The following is a 25,077-nucleotide window of genomic DNA, read 5'->3' as shown; positions in this document are numbered from 1 at the left end:
AATGAGGGTGGTTTAATTATTAAGGATATTAGAACTGATAACGGAATGGATAATAAACATATACAATTAATTACGTCACTAGCTTTACTAGCGTGTTTTACGGTTTAAATTCCTTCAACATGTGACCAGTTCTTTCGTTCAAATGAATATTATTTTATTTTTGACTCAGCTGTTTACCAAAACAAACTATATGTTGTTGGTTTTACTTTTCTTTGTTTACACTTATTTATTTAGCAATTGATGCAGTGAAATTGATATAAAGGATGTGTGTGGACGATTCGTTTAATGATGTCAGGACACCAACGTTATAATTATATGTACTGTGAATTTTATTGGATGTTTTCGTTTTATTTTAGGAATTTCTATTCAGACCTACTGGAAATTGTGTATAGTATGAGTAATTGTATTGTGTTGATATTGATTATGGAAGAGGCAGGTATGCGATGTAATTGGAAGGTGATATCGTTGACTAGGCCTATACACTTTCTCAATTGATAATTACTCTTTCTACTGTAGGCTGCTATAAAATTTGTCCTTATATGCGTAAGCTAGCTGTTCTGATTTATACACAGTTTTAACTGACTACTCCCGTACGTAGGACGGGCTAACATCTCGTATGAATAAAGTTATTTTGATTGATTGATTAAATTTACACAACAAATTATCACAGGTAAATTAGGTTTTTTAGTGACAATTATAAAATATGTTTATAAGTTTTTTGCTACAAGTAGGCCTATAAATGTATTTGAAGTAAGCATGAAATGTTTCAGCTTTTATGATTTAACAAATTTTTCCAAAATACAGTTTGTGGCCAAGATGTACTCCAACCAATAGTTTGGTCATAAGAAATATCCTTACAATAACCTTATAATGGTGTGTTTGGGAATTATTGTTTAAACCACCTTATGATTATGGGTTTGACGATCCTCTATAGAATAACTTTAAAATTAAATGTATTCACAATAAATTATTCTGGGAAACAAAAATCATTAAACCCCTAAGTCATATTGATTGTAATTTGTAAATTAAATTTGTTATCTTGAACCACATTTCTCATATGAACCTGAATCACATTTAAAACAAACATTATAAAGATCACTGAAGCATTTCAGCACTTCCAAACCTACCTCCAAACAGGTTGCCGAAGCGAGCTGGGAAGCCGTCATCTAGTCCCATCCGGTCGGCGCACACACGACCCAGCAGAACTACAGTTATCGGCCTCAGCGCCAGATTCAGTAGCGCCATAGCCACACTAAACTTCTCTCCCGCATCTACATATTGAATTACAAGTCTGTTAATAAATTATCGTATGATGTTTGTCCTTGGCAAAATGAGTACCTCAATACTAATTTTACTTTTGGGACACCTATCTTTTGTTTTTTTAGTACTAGATGAACCTACGGCTTACAGTAAGCTTCAAACCAATGGGTCATGGCATAATCAGATAGTTAAAGGCCATAGGTGATTTCCAAGATTTGATCCTACGCCACTAACATACACACGACCAACCCTAACAACTTACCTACATATTTACTTTACTTACGTTACTTTATTTGTTAATTTTGTAGGTTCAGTGCTATAGGCCTTAAGCATGGGTCACATTAGGCTGGCATCAGCGGCGAATTGAAAGAAGCTGCTACTGTCAGCGTAATGTGACCACAAAATTCGCAGCTGACACAGCCTGATTGGTCATGCTGGTGCCAGCTGCTGATCACCAGCGGCTGGCGAGCAGCCTAGTGTGACCTGTGCTTTACTTATGAGATCAGCCGTGCCTTTGTTTAATATTGTTGCTTGCACACACAATATTTAGCTTATGAAACTTTTTACTTTCTCCCCCTATACATAGAATACCGGTATGATGAATGTTTTGTTTTTGTCAACATTTTTTAGTTGAGTTTTGGGAGGAAATATCCGTTTTGGATCCCCTTGATCACAATAAATGATTTTTGAGGTGATTTCTGTGTGTATGTGTTTGTCTGTATGTATGTTGTGTGGATAAATAAATAGACAAATAAATTTTTATTGTCACCTAACGTTTACATAATATAGCTATGCTATAAAACAGATGACATTGTCAAAACACAAATACCTTAAGACTAAGGAGTTATAAAAGATTAAAATAAAATAAACTACTGTACAACTATAAAAATAAAAGTGGTTTAAACTAAATTTATCAGATGTGTACAGAGCTACAGACTTTAGCACATGTCTTCCGCTTTTAATGAAACTTGGTATGTGGTTACTAAATTCATGGTATCTCCAGGCATTCTTTTTATTTTCATTTCAATGATTTTAAAATGAAAACGCATAAAATAACATCGGATTTTCACAAAAACAGCTTGAACAATTTTTTATAAAAAATTAAGTATGTTATGGTCCTTTTAACTCCAAACAAATTGGGACAGCCACCAAACTCAATGCTGTCAATATTACAGTTCAAAAGTTATTGCGACTTAAGTGATGTTCTCAAAAGAATTTCTCCCACCACTTACCCATTATGGGTTGTTGACAAGCTAACAGGATAAATTATGGGTCAGTTTGCTTGGTACTGATAATTTACTTAGCCATAAAGCAGTGGAGGTGAAAATAAGTGTAATAGTACGTGAGTGTGTATATTAGAAAACAAGTGAATAAACAAAAGTCTTGAAGCAAGGCAGAGCAATTAAATTAAGCTCTAAGAACTGAAAATTAAAAGACTCTAATCATGTACAGTAATATAAGTTATCAATGTCAGAACGAAACAAATCTATGGAATATTTTACTTTCTTTAATGCTATTCTTGTATACTATTATTGTGATTTATAAACACATTCATTCTACAAAAAATTGCTATTTCACCCTATGTATTAAAACGTTGTAAGATGCACATAAACTTAGTTTTGCAAATTAAGTTTAATATTAAAAAACCAATCAAATACAAATTTATGAGATTAATTGCTAAATAAAATTTACCACTCTACTCTGAAGGGAGATTACTTACAAACAGACGGAGTGTTCATCCCGACAGCAAAAATATCCAGTAAAACTGAAACTCCATCAATAACCATCGCCTAAACGAGAAAGAAATTTAGCAATCCCTGTTTGATAAATTATAATAAGAACTAAAAAGCTAAAATCTGTGCAAAAAGCTCTTGTGAAAATTTATTTGCAAAAAAAACATAAAATGTGGGCTAAAACAGCAACAAGAAGTTTAACAAAAAAATTGTGTGCAACAATTAATTATCTGTTATTATTGCAGCTTTTGGGAATTAAATCATGAAGATTAATAAGCAAAAATAATATTGGTTTTATAACCAAAAACAAATCTGCTCAGAAGTACACAGTGATCTTATTATATGTTTGACTCTCGATCATTCGGCGAGACAACAATTATAGCAGCCGGAGGGTGTCCAGTGTCGGGTTACCGTAACTAAAACTAACCTATGAGCTTAGAAAAGTTTGCTTATGGTGTCTTATTACGGCCTTTTTGATTATTAGGGGCTCAAATCAATCAGCTTGGGCACTATTAGACAAAATAAGTTGTTTGAATTCCAAAGATGAATAGCACTTGTATGGAGCTATAGAAAGTATAATAATCTTAAGTAATAATTCGAGTCAAGCTTGTTATCTTCAGTGCTCGATTTGAGGGGGAACGCGGCAGAACGGAGTTTGACACCTCTCTCTCAGAAAGTTAAAAATATTGGCATAAATAGGCACTAATCACATAAAATAGGTTACAGTTCCGGCACCTTAATTTTTACAAATCGAGAACTGGATATCTTCATTCCTGTGTTACATAAGTTTAAAAATTTTTTTTGGGACATTATGGCCGATAAATCATACAATTAATTCTTCTAGGGAAAAATATCGAGCAAAGCTCCTTGTTCAGTGTACTATTAATTGATTAGGCTACTTTTTTAAAGGACAGCAGAACTGGACTTGAAAAACACAAATCTCCTGTCAAAACTAAAATCAAACTCTTATACTGGTTGATCCTGCATCCTAATTCGGTTTATGACCCATTCAGCACGTCAGATCACTGCGATTTCAGGCAGTCAAATGTCAGATTATCAAGTGCAAACTGTGAAACATATATCCAAGTTAAAGTAATTCTCACAAAAGACTTTTTGAGAGAACAGCTTACATTGCTTCTAAGTGCAAACATCAAACATATATGTGTAAAACGGGGACTCACCCCAGAACACAGCGATACTAATGACGTCCAACAATACTGATACTGCGTTGATGAAAACAGCCTATTATAAATAAATGTGTCACACAAACAAAATTGTTAGCTTCTGATGTAGGAACATATGTTGAAAATGGTCATAAAAGTTTGTATACTATACACAATTGCTGGACAATAAAAGTGAATGGTTAGATACAAGAACAAAATAAATAGACGTATTTTAGGTTAATGAAGTGATTGCTGTTTAAAGTTTCACATCCATATTGTGACGGAGAGAAGCAGAAGGCTTTCATGCACTCAGGTGTAATCAATAAAAATGTCCTAAAAAAGGTAATCACCAAAACATGTCATTATTTTTGGAACAGATTAAAATCCTAAAGTCTCTTACAGTATTACAGGTAAAAGCGAAGTCACTGTTGTACAAATCACAAAGGAGCTAAAGGCACAGATTTGAGCTTAACTACAGCTCTTGACGGCTTTAAAAATACAAAATTTTCTAGGGGAAGGACTTGAGATCCCCCCTACACATCCCCTTGACAAGGTCCTAGAACCGTCACTAAAATTATCCAAATTCTTCATTAATTCTTATACATAACCATATTGTACATTACCTTTAATATTACAAATTTTACATGGCCCTGTCAAAACAATAAAAACCGGAACCAGAGCCTCCTCTAATATAAGGCCACTCCCAACAATGTGACAACAACGCATTGGCTGCCATAATAACAATAAACATTAGCATTGCACAGATGCTCCATATATGAATTGGCTGTTTTGGTAGGTCGGGACTGCGGCGTGGCCACTTTTGTCTCATTGCAACTTGTATTAGAGGAGGCTATAACAGAACACATCAGAAGCTCACATTGTTAATTGACAGTTAGCATTAAAAATCAATTTGATCACAATTAATTGTGAAAATATTACATCCAAGACATTTATGTGCTCCAAATATTTATAACATAAAGATGAATTTACCTACCACAATTTGATTAGAATCATCACTTAAAATAGCATCGGCCACAGAGAAGCCTCAGCTAGTTATGTAAAATACATTTTCCTACAGTCACCCAACAAAGTTGGCTTCCTTGTACTGTTTATAGTACAGAAAGCTGCTAATTGCTGCATATTTATATTTTGTCGTACGGTTTATACTTTGTCGTACGGTTTATACTTTGGCGCATATCAGGATTCCAACGAAACAACACAAAACAGTGTGGTTCTATTATGCACGTAATCCGTGTACGCTTCGAAATAGGTTGGCAACACTTAAAGATAATAATACTATGAGCAGCTGATTGACTATTATAACTACGATTTAACCTGTCATTTAGTTTTTATAGTTTTAGTGTTTCTGAACTTTCTGGACTTTTCTTTTAAACGTTTTTAAAACATTCCTACGATCTTAATAAACAAGAAAATACCTATAACCCTCCGAGTGTTCCTCGTTTTGGCCTTAATGTCTGCCTATTTTTTGCTCATTTGCAAGGTTTCATTAAAACGGATCTGAGAAGCTTGAAAACAATGTTAATTATACTGTTCTATATACCATTTTGTTTGGAAAATCATGGGCTTCAATATTATACATAAAACATAAGGAACATTTGTTTCAAAAAAGTTTTTAGCTAAAAAAAAATATTTTGGAAAATTTTCAAAAAAAAAAAATAAGTTTGCGCTCAATGAAATTGTATAAATTATAGGCCTATAAATATTTGAAAATAGCCACTTTGTTCTAAATTTTATGAGGATTACAAATATATAATAATATAAGGAAGTAGATTTGCAAATAAATAAGTTATGGGCAAAAAACGGATTTCAGTACATAGCGTTTAGCTAAGAATGCATAGCCTAACCATAGCTAGGAATCTGGCTGATAATTTACATCAATATCACTACCTACTTCTTCAGGATCATCAACCAGCCATTCAAAATCACTTAAATCTTCTTATAATGCACCACGTATATCACTACTTTTGATTTTTAACACTAAAACAATGATAAACGTAATAAAACACATCAGTCATCGGTTCAAGGTTAACCAAGCTGTTTACAAATACGCACGTCAGCTGTCTGCTACAATATGTTCGGAACTAAAATGAAAAGCGCTTAGAGACAGACCTCCGGAGAAAGCTCTGAATCTGTAAAATAAAACGATACCTAACTCGATCCAGTTCAATCCGATTTTGTCAGTCATAGAGCCTTCGCCGTAAACAGTGTTTGTGAGTCGCTGCAGCGACACAAAACACTACACAAAGTGTGTTATGTGTCGCTGAAGCGACAAATAACACTCGGAGGGTTAAAGCTTTTTTTAGGCGCGGAAACCACTTCAAATTACAAAAACATATGGAACTATTTTCTCAAGTCGCGGAGCACATTGCTTGCCGAGGAAAAAATAGCGGAGTGATACGGACCGGTAACTACTTTCTCTAGGGCACCTATTTGTGTTGCCAGTTGAACCTAAAAACGTGTTGTATAGTGTTTGAAAGACTAATTATTTATAGGCTTTACAGTGACTGTAGGAAAAATATAATGTGTAACACGAGTGCAAAAGGCTTTTCCTGCACTCAAGATGATTCCGCACGAGCCACAGGCGAGTGCGTAAACATTGCTCTCGTGTGCAGCAAAGTGCCACTTTACCCACTAGTTACACAAATAACTATTTCATAAACTGTTTCATCTCTTGTTTACAATCTGACTGTGGTTAAACATTCAACTGACAAACCAGCTGATATTAATTACAATAATTCAAAATTGCAACCCTTGTAAAGAAAGTTGATCAGCATCACTTATCTTCAAAAGTGAATTCTAGAAATAAATCAAACGCTAGGGGGCGATGCCATATATGAAATTACCCTTTTTGGTATACCATTTGTCACTCCAATAGATAATAAGCTTTCAATTGACACATAAATCATAAAAATCGGCTAAGTAGGACAGGCGGAAAAGAGCGTAACAGAGAAAAACCATTATGTATAATGAAGATAGATTTGGAAGCTAAAAACATTTTTTGAAGTGAGATTCTAGAAAAAAAAAATCTATTTTGTATGATTGGTGCTAAAACCTGATTTGCTGATTACTCACAATCTGTATAGGTTCAGCCTTATCCTTGCAGTGGATCCCCCAGAGGAGTGTTAGGATAAACACCAGGTTGTAGAAGAAGTAGGAGTCTGGGCTCCAATGTCCCTGGATACCCCTGCGTAACATCGGTCAGTTAAACTGATTATAAATAACATACAAGTGAGTGTAGGACAGTCTGCAAAGAGTGATTCTGAGAAACCAACCCTCCACGATAAACAATATGGCACATGGATAGCTCTGAGTCTGTTCTCCCCAAAAAAATTCCCTATAGGTCTTTTAAAAGGTTTTCTGGGTAAGAGGGAAGTAGGGAAGGGTGTGCAGCACAGCTAGCTTCAACGCAAAGATAAACCCAACAAAATTAATGTTGAAACATTGGTACGGTATTTTAATCAATCAGAACTATGTTATTCGGCAAAATGAACTGACGAATATTAACAAAAATGTACAGAGGACAAAATTTCCTCGACTTTAAGCCCTGACTATTTTTACTTTAGGGTATTTGAATTGTGATTTTATAAAAAATTGAGTTCGATAAGTCGAATGATCTGTTTTTATGATATTTTTAAAAGTATCTTTCTCTTAGTTAATATTGTCATAGTCCAGTATCCAATCTTTCACAAATACACAAATACCATTAGCTGCTTCCAAACAAAACAGCTGTTACAACACCACTTGCGACGTTGCCGTTTCGAAGGCTGCGGCCTGGAGTTAAAGGCGGCCGTGAGGTATGTCGATATCATTAAAACTTTATCTAAACTTAAAATTCAATATCGAGAACCGATATCAACAAAATTCTTCCGATATCACGATATTATCGAAACAACAATATCGGAAATATCGAAACGAATATCGATATGCATTGATATCGATAATATCGCAATATCCCTACTTATGCCTAGTGTCCTAGGAAAAAAAGTACAATTAGCTATCAACGTTAGTTTTTTTTTAGAAAACACTATCAAATGTTGTATTAAAATAAGCATAACACCTAGCAAAGTTGTATATGTAGAGATTTCCATATTTTTTAAACTTGAATTTTAAAACTAAAAGAGGTTTATTTTGGGCGGATATTCCCAACCCCTTGTGACTTCCTGAGTCGTAAATGCTAAAGATTAGAGTAGTCTTCTAGAAATACTGTATGTATATCTTAGAAGGTTTGGCTTCAATGTTATTGCTCCTGATTCCTGCATCAACGACCTTGTATAAGTGACCATCCCACGAGTATTTCTGGGGGATTCCTGGGATTTATTGGGTAAAGCAAAAGCTGAGGTCAGGTACTTGCATCCTAGAAACCTACCCTCCACAAAAAACAATAGGAGGAAGCGTTGGCGAGTGTCCACTTACAGCTCGTGACACCTAAGCTGGCACTTGGCCTAGCGCGGGCAGTGTAGGTGGGAGGAGGGTGGAGGTAGGAAAAAGACCGGACTGGAAACATTTCCGCTGCCTCACGGGGTTGACTCCCCTTGTATTGTACTTGAGCGCCTTCATAAGGGTCGCGAGGACAGTTGATGCAACCTGCACGACGGGACATGTTTTTTAAATAGGTACTAGTAGCGATCGGCCAAGTGCCAGCTTTGATGTCAAGAGCTGTACAAGTTTACAATAACAGGGGTTTCACTTATATACTTTGAAAATCAGTGACACACTTGGTGTAAATAATTTTAACTGACATGGGTGAAATAACAGACCCTACCCTAGTGGTAGGCCTAATACAAAAAAAGTAAAATTAAGTTGGTAAAGTTGTCCTAGCTAGACTTTAATACCTAGGTATTGAAGAGGAAATAGTCTTACTTTGGAGAGCATTAAAAGAACAATCTACTACTACAACTATGAGTCGGTGATCATGGAGAAAAGGCCGGACATACAAACATACTAACATACACTCTCCTTTATTTATATCTTACTTTTTTATTGTTGGTAACTATACGCTTACCAATAAATATTTATAATTGATAGTTGTTAGCTAAAAACTTCACTGTGCTATTCAAATAAATGCTTTCAGTGTGTTCTTGGCACAAAATTGACAAGTTAATAGCTTGGAATGACAAATAGCAGTTTGCAAGTAGGCTAAGTATCCTTTTACTTATGAAATATTAATACCGCCTATATCAGTATGCTTACCCCTAATTCACTTTCTCTGTGCATTTTTGCGTCTAACACCAACTGCTAAATACATCTTAATTTATCATACTAGACAATTAGTTCAAATCAGATTTTTGAATGAATCCGATTTTATTCCGAAAAAAAAAACAATTTAATAAATAGTTGGAAGGAGTTGGAAATTATTAAAAATATTTGTATGTTTGTAAATATTTTTTAAATTTACTTTTGTAGATTTCCCTGCTGCTAGACAACTTTCAAAATACATAACTCCATACTCATTTATCTATTTTATTTATTACGTGGATCGATTTTATAAGATTAAATTATATACACAATTTCTCTTGCTTTTAAAAATGTAAAACTAAAGGGGAGAGCATATTAAATGTGGAATTGACTCTAAAACTCGTGAATATCAAATTAAATTTAGAAATATGGTTATATTCTTTAGTCTCTGATATACATGTTCCTCCCAGAATGACGATTTCCTACGCAATATATATACATATATTTTTTTGTCTATTAGATCAGTTTAAGTTTGATGATGATATTGGTGCTAACGAAATGTCAAAAGATAAATTTACAGAATTAGGTATTTTAACCCTTTATAGACCGTATCTTGGATACATTTATTATTGCAAAAGATCATTTATTTGAGCTATAGCAGTCTCAAAAACTGGAATTTTAACCTTTGTTGTTATTGCCAGAGTTCTTGAGTAAGTAAGGTGTTCACGCCGTCCCCAACACTATCCAAGAACTTGGGGCAACAACAACAAAGGTAAATCTATAAAAATAAAATTAGAGTTTTGTCTGTACATTGCTTAGAATCAAGCAGTTTTTGGTTATTTTTACGTTTTATAGCCTAAGAAAGCCGAAACGAGTCTTATCTCAATTTCTGTCTGTATGTCTGTTTGTCCATTCTGTGACTCCGTCTGTAACGCAAAAATGTCATTTTACGCGGCCTACTCCTAGAAAACTAGGGTACCGATCAAGGTTCTAATCATTTTTCTGTATTTACTGGATTGGTGAGAGTGTCTTGGGCTATAAAAACATGGCCTCGCTTCTTTGAAAACAAAATAACGAACCATCAAAAACCCAATTTTGTTTGATTTTTGTCAAATTTTCTCCCAATGTTTCCTATTACATTTTATGAAATAACGATCAGCTGTTTGGATTAGTTCTCACTTCTAGCTGTCACTGATATGCTTACATTAAAAGTTGTTTACAAATACCGCAACCATTTCCGATCAAGTTTTGTTAGGACATCCAAACCAAGTGAGATTAAAAACGTTGTGCCTTACTTAACCGGTTTAATGAATCGCAAGTGCAACGATTGTTCTTGAGTTATGATAACCGGGGAAAATGCCGTGAATCAGTGTTGTATTAGTGCTGGGAAACTTACCTACATTTTTTTAATCATCGTCATGAATAACTTACAAAAAGGTTTTCACTTATTGACGAAGTTTCAAGGACAGAGTTGTAAAGTGCAAAGTAAAAAATCACAAATGCAGTGGGTGATCGTGGATGTTGCTGAAATCTTGGAAGATCTATCTGATTTCGCTGTGATCGTAACAGAAGTTTAAATTACAGATGTAGTTAAACTCGCTTTTCCAATGTGTTGTTCACTTTTGGTTTCTACTTACATTTCAACAACGATATTGGTACTTTTCCTATCTAGGAAGTAAAACTAAAAACGTCCAAAACCCCAGATTTGTGCGTTTTTGTAACATTTCCTCCGAATGTTTGCTAGATATATGTACCGATTATCGTTTAGAGATTACGTAATCTTTTAAATAAGAAACCTTTGTTTGGATAAAGGTGGTTTCTTCAAACTGTCATTAATATGTTAACATTAAAAGTTGCTTACAAATAATGCTATTAATGGGAAATAACTTTGATTTTTGAAAACTTAAAAAGAAAATAAAAACCAAGGGAGATTAATAACTTCGGAACTGCACCACATCAAGTGAAAGTTTTTTTTTTTAACAAACCATAGTGAGTTTTTAAAGCTTTACGTTGTTAACGTTACATGTTACATGTTTTGTGGCCTGTGTATTTATTTATTTATATATTTGCCAACGGATTAACACCTATAATACATTTTGATTAGATGGACAGTTTGAATTGGTCGTAAGTACTAGGCCTATAGTTATTTTCTTAAATGTAAACGTTGGTTTTTGGTACTGCTACTTTTCCTTAGAACCGGGGGTAGCAGTAAGAATCATTTTTATGTACAAGCACATTACTATTTACAACTAGCCATTTGATGACACTATAAAAACTTTCAAATAATTGTTTTATTTGCAATTAAAGCGTAGGTAATCCCCTAATTCAATTCTGTATTTGTGTGTGTATGCTGTCTGTTGATAACGCATTAATGTCCTTATTTCTCAGTGTTTCGTGGAAAAGACAAGATGTTTTAAGCATTAACATTAAGCACCTTTGTCAATGAAAATTTCAACCCGAATAAAGTGTGCAGTAGTGAGGTTGAGGTAGTATTTTAACTACTTTTAACCAGTGTGAAAAGTAACTTTCAATTACAGGCCTACCTTAGGACTATGCCTCATAGATCTATAAAGCAATTCCTTTTATCATTAGATATAAAATATGGGCTAACACAATCGGGTGACAATCAGGGTGGCTAGTGAAATCACATTGAAAAATTCCCTGACTTTTCCCTGACAATTCCATGATTTTTTTAAACTTTCCCTGATTGACAAATTCAAAATTACAATTGTAATACTAACTAATTCTTCAAAAGGACTAATCTTTATCTGAAGAATATCTTATGTTTGTTTATATGAGAAACATACATAACACCTAGATACAGGCTAGCTTATATTCAAACTTTGAAACTTACCTTAATAAAATTAAACTGAGTTTGATAAGATGATACACAGTTTATAACAAAATTTAATTTGTACAAAAACACAAAATTTATTTGCACATTCATATTTCTTAGCTTTTACCCACACGGCAAACGTACTCTTACCAGATAGACCTTTCCTAACAATTATTATAATTATTTTAAACCTTTTACAATTTTCCCTGACTTATGACAAAATTCCCTGACTTTTCCAGATCTATATAATTAATACGCTACATGAAACTTTGTCGGTTGAACTCCTCCGCCATTTCTACACCGATTTTATCCATTGACGTCTCATTGGAAAGAGCGTGTCGCGTAGATTTGCAAACTGGCCTTACATTTTTGAAAAAGTCCCTTGGGCTATGCCCCAGTGGCTTTGAAAGTTCCCATGTTGTCCATATGGAAAACATAATTTTTTACATTTTGATCAGCTGTATAATTTAATTGCTGTTATTTATTTTTCAATTCAATGAAACGCATTGAGTACATTTATTTACTATTTTGAGTTTGTGTAAACATAACCCCAAGACAGATCGTGTTAGTATGGTTGTATCTCAGATATGTGTATTTATCGTTGTTTTGTGTAGCTATGACGGATCGTGTTAGCATGATTGTAACTTAAATTTGTTATTTGTTGTTTTTTTTTTTTTTAAATGCCTCCGACGCGACGACAAGGAAACAAAGACAGGAGGCGTAATCGTGATAACGACCGCAGCTCAATCTCAACTATTAGGTTACAAATGCGCCCTAACACTACCCCAAAACGACTTTTCGTTCTCAATTGGCCCTCTATCAATGACCTGTGTTGCCTGTACAGCGAAGCATTTTGAGGAGGAAAAACCGGCCGGAATGCTTTAGGTTTAACAATAACGAAGATAAACCCATGTAATACAAACTTAAGGTTTTAAGGTGGTAGAATCTCTTAAGGTTTTTGTCCATATGGCTATAAGTCAGGAAATGTTTGTAGAAAACATTAAAAAAACAATACCGTACCAGAGGTTATGAAATGATACAATATTTACAGGAAATGTTGATTACCGTTTTATATACATCGTGAGTATCTTCATGAGCTACACACCGGTTATCTTTGAATTGTCTCTTTTAAACACATTGTAAATAACACTATTACCTATTCGTTTTGAAATAACTCCTGTAATACTTTGCAATTGCTCAAATTCGAGCAACATGTACCCTAGTATTTAATATTCCCTGACATTTCCAGGTTTTCCAGGTCACTAGCCACCCTGATAATTGTGAAGCATTCGTTTTGGCTTTGAAACTGTCAGATATTGTTTTTGCGAAGGTTTATATGTATTCCTATACAGTAATAGTTTTGCCAGCATATCAGGAAATATTCATATGCAAACCAACTCCTGTTCTGAAAATAAGAAGGTTTCAACTTACTACAAGATTCCCGTACGTAGAACGGGCAAACAGCTAGTCTGATATAAATATTTATTTTAAAAAACTCCGACTTTAAAAACTACCCATACAATATACAAGATCAAGGGCGGTCCCAGGGGGGGGGTCAGGGGGGTCATGACCCCTCCCAAAATATTTTATATATAGATAAAATATTATACCAGGGGAACTTTAATAATTTTTATTGCAAATCGTTCTACCAAATTGAATTCATTGTAGTCTTACACTTGTGGCGAACGAAAGGACTAATCACAAACTCACCCAAACCTCGGGATCGTTCGAGTCTATTTTTTGTACGTTATGAAAAGTAGGGAAGATCGGCAGACGACGGACGCTTTCAGCCATATACGGCAACGGCAGTGTCCGATGCTGGCGTTCGACGTTCGGCCGCATTCTTCTTATTTAATTTTTCGGCATTTAATGTTACCATTAATTTTAACCTAGTTGGTTGAAAACTTGAATTGGGTATTGGATAAAGAAAAGAAGTTGTATTAATAGTCCAAGCTTGAAGGGTAGTTGAATATTAATTTATCTAAATTCAGCGATAGGAATTTGTTATTATAGTAATGTAACTCAATGATTACTGTAGAAAATTTTAAAACTTTCAATATTAAATCATTCATATTTAGAGCACCTGATATCATATTTAATAATAACACTACCCAATTGGTATGTTGCTAGCCACAAAATAACAACAAAATGGTAGTGTCTCAGACTTAAATGCGGAAGGGACTAATTTAATTCCCGGCACAACCACTCACAACCACAAAAAAGTTGCACAAAAACTTTATTGACCCCTTGTAAAATGCCACTGGCGTAGAACAAAATTAGAACACTGAGAACCAACTCTTCAGGCGGTAGCAGTGACGGGAGACGGGACGCCGACGGCATCGTTAGTTGTGGAGTGTACTTTGTGTAGGTTAACTGTTGCTTGCTAGGCAGGTATAATGCAGTCGTGTTGGGTGCTAGTTCTTAAACACTTCTTAGATCAAATAAGTTCTCTGGTTCAAAATCATGGTCTGATTTTGGACAATTTCTGTTTAGCATGCACATTGGCACCAGTTGAAAGGGTGTTTTTGTAAATCAAACATGCTTGAATGTGTTGTAATGTTGCGGTATTCCTTTGATATTAAAACCCCAAGTCTCAATAATAAAAAATAAAAAAAACTTGACATTATACGAGTACAAGTTTATTTTTTAACATTTTTTTGGCCTTTAAAAAATAAACTGGGAAGCTTGAACACATTAATTTAGGTCCTCAAAATAGCTTAAAAAATACTAATTTTAGTACGTTATTTCCAAATTTTTCCCGGGGGGGGACCCCCGGACCCCCCTTCTTTGCTGGGGGGTATTCCATACCCTCCAGGCTCTCCGGTGACCCCCCCCCAAAATATATGTCTAGGACCGCCCTTGTACAAGATATAAGTAAACGGTATCAGCAAACTAACATACTTTCTCCCATTATCTTGTCAAAAACTATTATAATGGATATGCGGTGGGAGTAACTACTATGATATTTTATGGGTGAGATCACAAAAATGGCAATAACTCGTTAACCTTAATTTTTACAGCTTTGGGGGTTGTTCCATTTTGTTAGGAGTTGAAAAGACCATAAAATACTAATTTGATCTAGATGATGGCTTTCACGTTCACAGCGGATTGTCAAATCTTTGTGTGATGATTGTGTCGTTAAATAAGACACTCCCATTACTTCAGGAGACTAAAGTCAAGACAAACTATATGTCTAAGTCCTTTTCAATAAAATTGTTCTTTTAGTACTGGGTTTACAAATAAAATTGATCAAGTACCAGTAATTAAAATTTAAAACCTCCTAGTAGCTGGATTACAGGACGACGCCACCCGTCCCAGTATGATTATTTGTTTGTATTATTATATTGTTGTGTTATTCTGTTTTGTTTATTTCTTCAGCTTAACTTAACCAATCAATAGTTTTATTAATACTTATGAAGTCAAACGGGGTGAAGCTCGCGGGTCAGCTAATATAAATAATTAGTCTTTCAAACACTGTAAAACACTTTTTTAGGTTAGGTTAAATCCAAACATTGAACGCAATGGGAAACGCTGCACCAGCTGATCATAGTCGTAATATCTTTAAGTGTTGCCAACTTATTTTCAAGCGTACACGGATTATGTGCATAATAAAAGCACACTGCTTTTTGTGCTGTTTGGTTGGAATACTGGTGTGCGCCAAAGTAAGGTTTTTTGTACTCTAATCTGTGCAAGGAAACCCACTTTGACGGGTGACTGTAGGAAAATATAAATTGTTGAACTGTATTATTAACCCCCCCCCCCCTAAACTACAGTGTTATCATCACCCTTCACCATAATTAATTACAAGGTAAATTTGATGTATTTCTCAGTGGCAAGAACTAGAATATTTCATTATTGAACTATTGTTATCTTTGCCTTTGTTCTTGCAGAAAGATTATATTCCTCCAATAAATCCAGTAAATATACAAACGATTTGGCAACCCCGCAATAGTGGAAGTTCCCTACCGCAACGAAACATAGACTCTCAACCTGCATAACCAACCCTTCTCGGTAGAAGGTCAGTGAACAAAGACAGTGCTAGTGTGATTCCCTACAGGTGTCCGTCGCGAAGTGGCCACGACGTAAACGTACCAAGTTGTGATGTGTGTATACAATGATGTGTATAAACTGTATATAATGTGTAAATAGTACTTCTCATCTCCCTGAAGATTCCACACAACGTAGTGAAATATATTGGAGGATCATAACATCTTTCTGCAAGAACAAAGGCTAAGGTAACAATAGTTCAATAATTTAAAAAAAAGTAAATTTGTGGTGTAAAAATTTAGATAAAAAAGAGTTAAAATAAATTGTTAAAGACAACATGCAATAATCTATTTCTCTGATCACTTGTACATTAAAAGTAGAAACAATTTCAATAATGGCTTTTCTAGACATTGCAAACACACACAATTAATTCTTACTAAAGAGAAAGATAGTATAGTCCAGTAAAAAGGTATTTTGAGGTGAAAAATGTATAGGTACCTAATTGTTTTTTAAGGCTTACCCCTACTTCATATTTTTGGGGGTGCTGAGCACGAGCCTGCAGCTGTCCAACAAAATTTTATTCGGCAAATATGAGAAAAAAAATACAAGAAAACGTTTTATGGCTTTATTTTGTAGTGTTTAGTGTGCAGAGTGACATACTAAAAATTTGCCAAAATCGGTGCACGGGAAACCCCTAAAATCACAAATAAAAATGGCGGCTTTTCCCAACATTGGACAAATTTAAAAAAATTACCACATGGAATTTTTATGTACATTTTTTTAGAAATTGAAATGAGACCACCGCCGATATTTATTGGGTGATTAGTACTTACTAGTGATACTACTTTTTTTTACCAAACATATTAGCTGTTAACAAAGTGCAAAACAGTGATATAAGTTTCAAACAATAATTTTGTTATTCGACCTTACATAATTGCCACAACCAGGTGCAATATAGAATTGTTTACATACCATGTTATTAATATAAAGTGAACTCCAAATATAATCTGGAAAAAGAAAACACGTGTCAATATCAAAAAATATTTATTACAAACTCATACATATGTAGACAAAAATTAACGGTAAAAAATCAAAGAAAATGTGTTTTAGGTGGGTTTAGGAAGCTGGTCGTGGTTGCGGGTTGTAGCCGATGCGCTCATGTATAATCTGCTGTAACTCCTGTTTAGTTTTAGTGCCGCCGGAGGGTAACCACGTCTTCTGTTCCGCAGCACGCAGATCCCTAGCAGCCTCATACTCACGTCTCACCGGGAGAAACTCCGCGACATCGTCCAGCTTGAGCTCGATACGCGTCGGGCTCCTTCGGATCATTTTGTAGTCTTATATCTGAAATTTCACCAAACCAAAATACAATGCTTAGCCACCAGTATACTATTTTTATTTAAATGTCACACAAATTTTGTAATCATTCCATAACACTTAAGGAAAATCTTATTCAAATACAAGAGTAGTAGGCCTAAGCTTTGTATTTTTCTTTTAGTCCCACCTTTATAACCTAGCACACTATGCTCCTGGACTGGAACTTTTCTGTATAATAAGTTTACTTCAGGCTAGTACTCTAGGGTCACGACTTCATTACATAGAAAAAAATCCGTTGGTGATTGGCCGGATTTAAACCTGGGACATCAAGGACCAAACCCTGTGTTCTACCACCAGATCGGCTTCCTCCCATAATAAATAAATTTTATTATAGCCTAAATAGAATATATAAGTAATGATTTCTAAAAAAAAAAAAAAAAACTGATATTTCACAACTAGTTTGGACATATCAGATATTTTTCGTGTGAAGCCTCAAGCCTGCAAATATCAATACTTTTTAACCATATCCAAGTTGTATGTACAGTAAAATTTAATAATTTAGTACATTTCATAATCCGGTAGAGCAGGAATCTCCAACCTTATTTCCTTCAACATTAATTATTAATCTTTTGATTATAATGTCTTTAAAAAAAGTCAAAATACAGGAAATGCAATAAGTGTAAAAGCGTAAAAAGAACAATATTTTTTTGCTGGAAATATTTAATTTTTCCACTTTGATGTCAGCTAATTTAGGGTTGCAATTTTAAGTTCTGATAATAAGGATTGATTGATTCCCTATTGAGAAGAAAATGGCAAGTGAGAGACATACTATACGCATATTTAAACATCGTAACCAGCCGAACGGTAGAGACCAGCAATTGTATGTAAAATTTGTTGGACGGGAAAAAGACAGGGAATTTTACTTGAATCAGGTATGGCCCGAGAGTTCCATCAATTCCTATAGCAGAGCCTCCATTCATTGACGACGTTCTATTGGTTCTCTTTTAATGCCGTAAGGAAATCTTTATCACTGGTCACAAGTGTTGCCGCAATTGTAGGAGACGATCACGGCACCCTTAAGACCACCAGAACACAAATTGATCGTGGGAGAAGATCATCAGTGTTTGATGAACAAAATGTGCATTTTTAGTGTAAGGTTATGTTCAACCAACAAACGAACAAACAAGACTCAAGCTTGTCAAGCAACTCTTTTTTTCTCTCGACACTCACTCGCTCCACTGCCACCACCACACGACAAACTCACAAATCCAAAGACAACAAAATATTGCAATCTAGGTGAATGCCGTTGGTTATATGAGCTTTCACTCCTACCTTTTATTTATTGTTTATTCGTTACACTTATTTTTAATGCTTTTAGAATTAAGTTTAGCTGCCAAAACACTCTTGTTATTAATAAGTGCCTGCCACAAACCGCCTTAGAACTAGTTTTTCATAATTAATTCATTGTACTCAGAAAACAAAACAAAAGTAAAAGAGAAAAATCTGTAAACTTTGTTTGTCATTTTTTTTTTATCTATTGGTCCTCGCCGACAAGTTTTGTAAACTTGGCGAGGCCATGCTTGTAACATCCTAAATAAATATATTTGAATTTGAATATCAAAAAGATTTCTATCATTATTAGCCTATGCTGGCTTTCTGCGGGCCTGAAAAAAAAATCTGCTTGCAGGCCGGATGTAGCTCAAGGGCCTTAGGAAGGCTAGCAAAAACACTGCATACAGACGACAGTCACCAAGCCTGCATCCCATAGCTAACTCTTGGTGGCATTACAAAATAATCTCTTTAGCTCTTATAAACGTACTCTGACGAACGTACTCAGAAACGAACTCTGATAAACGTAGGCATTCGTTTAGTATACCCCTTAAATGTACAAATTTTAACTTTTTTACAATTTAATTTCTTTAGCCATTAAAAAATTGTTTCATTATCCCCTTTATTGCTGTGAGTAATTACTTAGAAATCTTTTTCGAGGTTTAAAACACTAATAATGTGTGTGTTTAAATAAATAGATCAATCCGTGAGGATATTATTGAACATACTTACTTTCAAATTGATGCTTGGAACAGAATTGAGATCAACATCTACCATTTCCACAACCTGAAACATGTTTTAAAGTATAATTCATTGGGCTGTTATTAAATGGTTGGTCATTATGGAATGAAGAACCAGCTGAACAAAACTATCATCTCATCCATTCAACACAGTTCACCTTTCAAATACAACCTACCCCCCTACATACCTACAATATACCCTACATACTTACAATATACTATTCATTTGAACGGTATGGCCTAAGTTTGGTGGTCTTATCTTGTAAACAATATTAGGCCTACTTACAAAATCACCACTAAGATTTAAGTTTATGCCAACTCAATGTCAATTGATTTTAATTTATTGGTGTCCACAAGGGTGATATTTTGTATGTCATGTTCAAATACAATACAATACAATACAATATTCTTTATTGTTCATTCATTAAGAATTACAATAGTATCAATACAATAGTGAATTGTATGTGCTAATTTCCATAATTTTCGTAAAGTTCCTTTATTGTGTAGAAGGGTCTTGCAATTAGCCACTTCTTCAACTCCTGGTGTAGCTTGTTGCCAGTCAGGTCTCTCAGGTAGTCAGGTAGATGGTTCCTCAGTTTGCAGCCGGTGTAGGAAGGTTTTTTCCCCCAAAGAGTTGTTCGGTGAACTGGTAGGGAAAATTTGGAGCCATGACGGGTGTTGTAGTGGTGCAGGTCTTGGTTTCTTGGGGGGGTTTATTTCATCCACATACTTTATGGTTTCAAGTATGTAGAGAGACACCACTGTGAGGATTCCTAAGTTTGCGAATGCTAGTCTGCAAGTCTGTGGTGGGACAAGGTTGGCGAGGGCTCTTATGGCTTTCTTCTGAGGAACAAGGATTCGATTCATATTTTTTGTTGAAGTTCCTCCCCACACTGTCAAGCCATATCTAATATGCGACTCTACCAGTGCAAAGTAAGCTGTTTTGGCCACAGAGAGTCCGCCTATGTAGTTTATTCTTCTGACGACATATATTCCGGCACTGATTTTTTTTTGCTTAGGTGGTTGATGTGCTCTTCCCATGTTAGTTTGTTATCAAGGATAACACCGAGAAATTTTGTATGGTTTTCTATTGTTAAATCCTCTAATTGAGGGACTATGTCTTTTTTAAAACGTTTTTATTAGCTCGCTTTCTTGTCCGGTACAAATTTTGCAATCAATTTTATACTAACTTCCCGATGAGCTAGAGACTTGAAACTTGAAACATAGCTCACAAATGGAAGACAACGCAATATTATATCATTAAATTTTCATATTTCCCTTGGGCTATGCCCCATGGGCTTGTTTTTTCTTACTGAAATTCAGAGTTGTAGTTTTTGTGGGGTTTATTGCTAAGTCATTGTTCTTTTAGTAGAGGATGGCTTTATTTAGGATCAATTTTGAATTAAGGTACAGGCTTTGGGCTGTGTTGTCCTTGATCAAAATGGTTGTGTCATCTGCATACATGATTGCAACAGCATTTTCACTCTCAATTTGTTTGGGGAAGTCACAGGATGAATAGAATCGGGCCTAATACAGAGCCTTGTGGAACTCCTCTTGTCAGCTTGCTTTTTGAAGATTTGAAACTTGCTGTGACTTCATTTGATGAGTTTTTCAGTTCCACGACTTGTGAACGTCCTGTTAGGTAGCTTTTGAACCATTCTAGCGCTGAGTTTCTTATACCGAATCTTTTGAGTTTCTTGCATATCAGGTCAAGGCCCAGGCAGTCAAAAGCCTTACTGTAGTCAAGGAAGATGGCGGAAATGTATTGTTCATTTTCTATCTGGTCTAGGACGCACTCAATTAGGGCTATTATAGCTGAGGAGGTGAATTTATTCTTCCGAAAGCCATGTTGGTTGTCAGTTAAGAGTTTGTTATGATTAAGATGTGCCATTAATCTAGCCAGAGCTATTTTTTCTATGATTTTAGAGAAACTGGAGATGAGAGAGATGGGTCTGTAGTTTTGAGCATTTTCAGTTGGTCCTTTTTTATGTTTGGGATATATTTTACTGACTTTTATGGTGGATGGGAATTTGCCTTCTTTAAATGATTTATTTATAAGATAAACCAGAGGAGAGATGAGTTCTTGGGAGCAGTGCTTTATCATCTTAGAGGAAAACTCATCTAATCCACTTGATATTTTGGATTTTAGGGAGTTTATTATCGTTTCAACTTCTTTATAGGATGTTGTAGTTAAGGTAAGGTGTATTGGACAGACTGGTTCCTCTCCATTCAGCACTGTTTCAGGGTCTATAACGATTGCTTTGTTTTGGTCAAGGGTATTTTCTGCTATATTTGAGAAGAATGTGTTAAAGTGTTCGGCCATTTCTTTTGTGTCGTTTGTGAGTTTGCCATTTATTTCTAATTCTGTAAGGGTTTTCTCTTCACATTTTCCTTTCCTTTCCTTGTTTATAACTTGCCATAGTGCTTTTGGTTTGCTGTCAGCTTGTTCTATGAAGCTATCTGTTGAGGACATTTTTAGGTTTCTTTGTTTCATTTCGTATATCCTTTTTCTATTAATCATTTCTACTTTGTCTTCATTTCTGTTTGTTAATTCAAACTTTTGCATAGCTTTCAAAAAGTTCTCTTTAAGGTATTTTGCTTCGGGATCGTAGTACTTCATATGTATTTTGTTTGTACTAATTTTAGTTTTCTTTAATGGGCATGTATAATCTAGTGCTGTTTGGAGAATATTATGAAATTTGTTGTAGGAGGTTTCAAGATTGGGTGAAGAGTAAACATGTTCCCAGTTTTGTAGATGGAGGTGAGCCTTCAGTTTGTTTAGGTTTGTGTTGTTTAGGCTTCTTTTCATTACAAATCTTTGGAAAGTGTCTTCTTGGTGTGTTTTCAACAGGCACAGCTGCGCAGTGTGGTCAGATAGACCAGTATGCATAACTTGTCCAGTAATATACGCATATGGTATGTTTGAGCATATACAGTCTATGGAAATGGCTGTGTCATGGGTTATTCTGGTGGCCTGTAGAGGAAATCTCCAGATGTTTTGTGTGGTTAACTCTTCTTCCAGCATGGTGTTTTTTGAATTTTGGGTGAGCCTGTCAATATTTATGTCACCGATGAGTATGAGGTTTTTCTTGTGTACTTCTTGTAGTTCTAGCGTGTCTGACAGGAGATCAAGGGCAATTCTTGCATTTTCTATTGGTGGTCTATAGATTCCCAGAATGTAGATACAGTAGACCCTCTCTTAACCGACCTCGTATTAACCGATAATCGGATTATCCGCCTTCCATCATAAAATATCACAGTTTGTTTTAACCGACCTTGCTTTGAGAGCAGTTCGGCTTAACCGCCGCTTTCTAGGAATCTCGGCATTTCCGGTCCCACGCTGGGCGATGAGAACCGAACCATACGCTTATCTCCACAGGATGTGACTAAGAATAAATTATTTTGCATTGATCACAAAAATATAGCATATTGTCAGTTTGTCATCATCGTTTATAGTGCGGGCACATCCTGATCTGATTTGTTATCTGTGCAGCAAATTTATAAAATCGTAAAGTGCGTTACGATTTTGAGAACTGATTATCTTATCGCTAGAGTAAACAAACAATGCAACTTGTAGGGAGGGCAGGGAAGGGGGGTTAGAAGTAGAACTAAAGTTATTAAAATAGGAATTTGTATTGACTCTTGCCTAGTACTATAATCTATTCCACTTAAAGTAGGCCTATTTGACTTAACGGTGTTTAGTGTTTATTTATGACTTTTCTATCAATAGGAAAAAAAAGGAGATAAGAGTAGCTTATTTTATAAATAATAGAAGTATGACTTCAAAATAATGATTATATAATTCAAAATTTATAACACTTAATTATGTTATGATTTTAGGGATTGCCCGTTTTAACCGACCTTTTGAGTTTTCCGACCTAGGTCCGGTCCCATTAGGGTCGGTTAAGAGGGGGTCTACTGTATCCTTTTTATTTGTTGTCTGCATGCGAATCATTGCTGCCTCGAAAATTAACTCCAGGCATGTGTTTGATATGTCAATAGCTGATACTGTATCAGCAAGGGTTTCCTTGGAATATATTGCTACACCTCCAAGTTTATGTTCTTCTCTACTAAAGTGGGTAATTAAAGAGTAGCCGGTAATTTTGGTAGCTTCTAGTTCTGTTTTTTTCAGTCCGTGTTCAGCCAAGACTAGAATGCTTGGTTTTGTGTCATTGGGAATATGGTGTAGTCTGTCCGTCTTTGTAGCAAGTCCTCTAATATTTTGGTGCATTATTGCTACACAAGAATTATTTGGAGATTTGCTGATATTTCTTTTGCTTTTTTCAGGCTGTTTGTTTCTAAAAAAAGAGGTTATAGTGTGGGGCACTGTAGAGTGATTGGATTGTTGACTTGAGTTGGGTTCTTGCAGCTGTTTGTGTTTCTGTTCTCCTTGGTAAGAGAGGCAGTCCATCTCGGTCATGTTTAGTCGCTTGGTGTGTGACAGAGTATTCTTTTTATATAGGTCTATATTTTTCCAAAAGAAGTCTTCAATGGTCTCTCCCGGCTTAAGAAGCTTGGCAGAGATCGGGGGTTTTCCTGTGTTCTTTGGTTTAGTTGATTCGATTGGGGGAGATATAGTGCCCTTGAAAGTAGAGCAAACTCCTTTTGGGACTTTGGCGGCCTTGGGTTTTTTAATGTTTTGATTTTGTGTTTGTTGTGGTTGACTTTGGTGTTCTGGTGCTTCTTTCCTCAACTTGCTTTTTGCTATTTGCAAGGAAACACTGAAATGGGTTTTCTCAGTAGTTGCCAATTTGTTTTTATTATATGAAACTCGTCTTGATGTGTTAATTGGCTTGAAAGGAGTCTCCTTTTTCTCAGTTATTAGGCGCTGGGAATCTTCTACTGTTATTTTATCTTCTAATTTCTTCATTTTTGACTCCATATTATTCTGTTTTTCTTTTAGGGCCTTTAGTTCAAGTAGAATTAGTGTTTCTGTGTTTGATACTTCTGGCTTTTTGTTGTCTGAAACTGTGGTTTTGTTTGTGAGGTCCTTCGCCTCTGTAGTGGTTGTCTGTGTGCTTGTCTCTCTGAATGATTTTGTAGATTCTTCTCAGGTGTTTATTCTGCTGCATGTATTTTTTTGCCTAAGGCATTTAATTTCATTCTCCATGTCCTTTATTTTTGTGTTGAAGCTATTAAAAGTTTCTTCCCGGTCTTTGACATAATCTTCAAATGTTTTTTGAGAGTGTTTCTTAGGCTTACTTCCTTTTCCAATTGGTGTTCTAGTTCAGTTATTGTTTCGATTAAGTTGTTGTTTCTAATTAGAATAGTATTTTTCTCATCTTCTAGTTGTTCAATTTGAGTGTGGTAGTTCATGATGTCGATGGTTTGTATGTTTGTTAGTTTCTGGGCCAGTTTTGTTGAGTCAGGTTGAGTACTTCTTCTTCTTATCTTAGTTAGCTATTTTGTGCTAGATGTGTTTCCAACTTCTGCTGCAAGTGTTAGAGAAGTTTCTAAATCGGGATCTTCTGAGTTTTCTAGTTCTAGAATTTTGTTTTTTACCTCGCCCATTTTGT

The 25,077-nt window shown here is 35.2% G+C and overlaps 1 protein-coding gene across 2 annotated transcripts in view; it reads right to left on the bottom strand.

Moving 5' to 3' along the window:
* The window catches only part of LOC128988582 (type-1 angiotensin II receptor-associated protein), a 55,398-nt gene that overhangs the window by 17,269 nt on the left and 13,052 nt on the right, over window positions 1-25,077 (bottom strand). For both annotated transcript variants that reach the window (XM_054409985.1, XM_054409987.1), the window contains exons 2-6: window positions 19,554-19,607; window positions 17,148-17,182; window positions 7,250-7,361; window positions 2,981-3,050; window positions 1,128-1,271 (exon numbers count right to left, since the gene is read on the bottom strand). In XM_054409985.1, coding sequence (XP_054265960.1) covers window positions 1,128-1,271; window positions 2,981-3,050; window positions 7,250-7,361; window positions 17,148-17,182; window positions 19,554-19,598 — 406 coding nt within the window. In that variant the 5' untranslated portion in view covers window positions 19,599-19,607. The remainder of the gene's footprint in view (window positions 1-1,127; window positions 1,272-2,980; window positions 3,051-7,249; window positions 7,362-17,147; window positions 17,183-19,553; window positions 19,608-25,077) is intronic.

The sequence above is a fragment of the Macrosteles quadrilineatus genome, unplaced genomic scaffold (genome assembly GCF_028750875.1).
Source record: "Macrosteles quadrilineatus isolate MER2022 unplaced genomic scaffold, UCM_ALF_1.0 Scaffold_3__2_contigs__length_128488019, whole genome shotgun sequence".
Lineage (NCBI taxonomy): Eukaryota > Metazoa > Arthropoda > Insecta > Hemiptera > Cicadellidae > Macrosteles > Macrosteles quadrilineatus.
The sequence above is the reverse complement of the archived record's forward strand: the minus strand, read 5'-3'. Positions and strand labels throughout refer to the sequence as shown.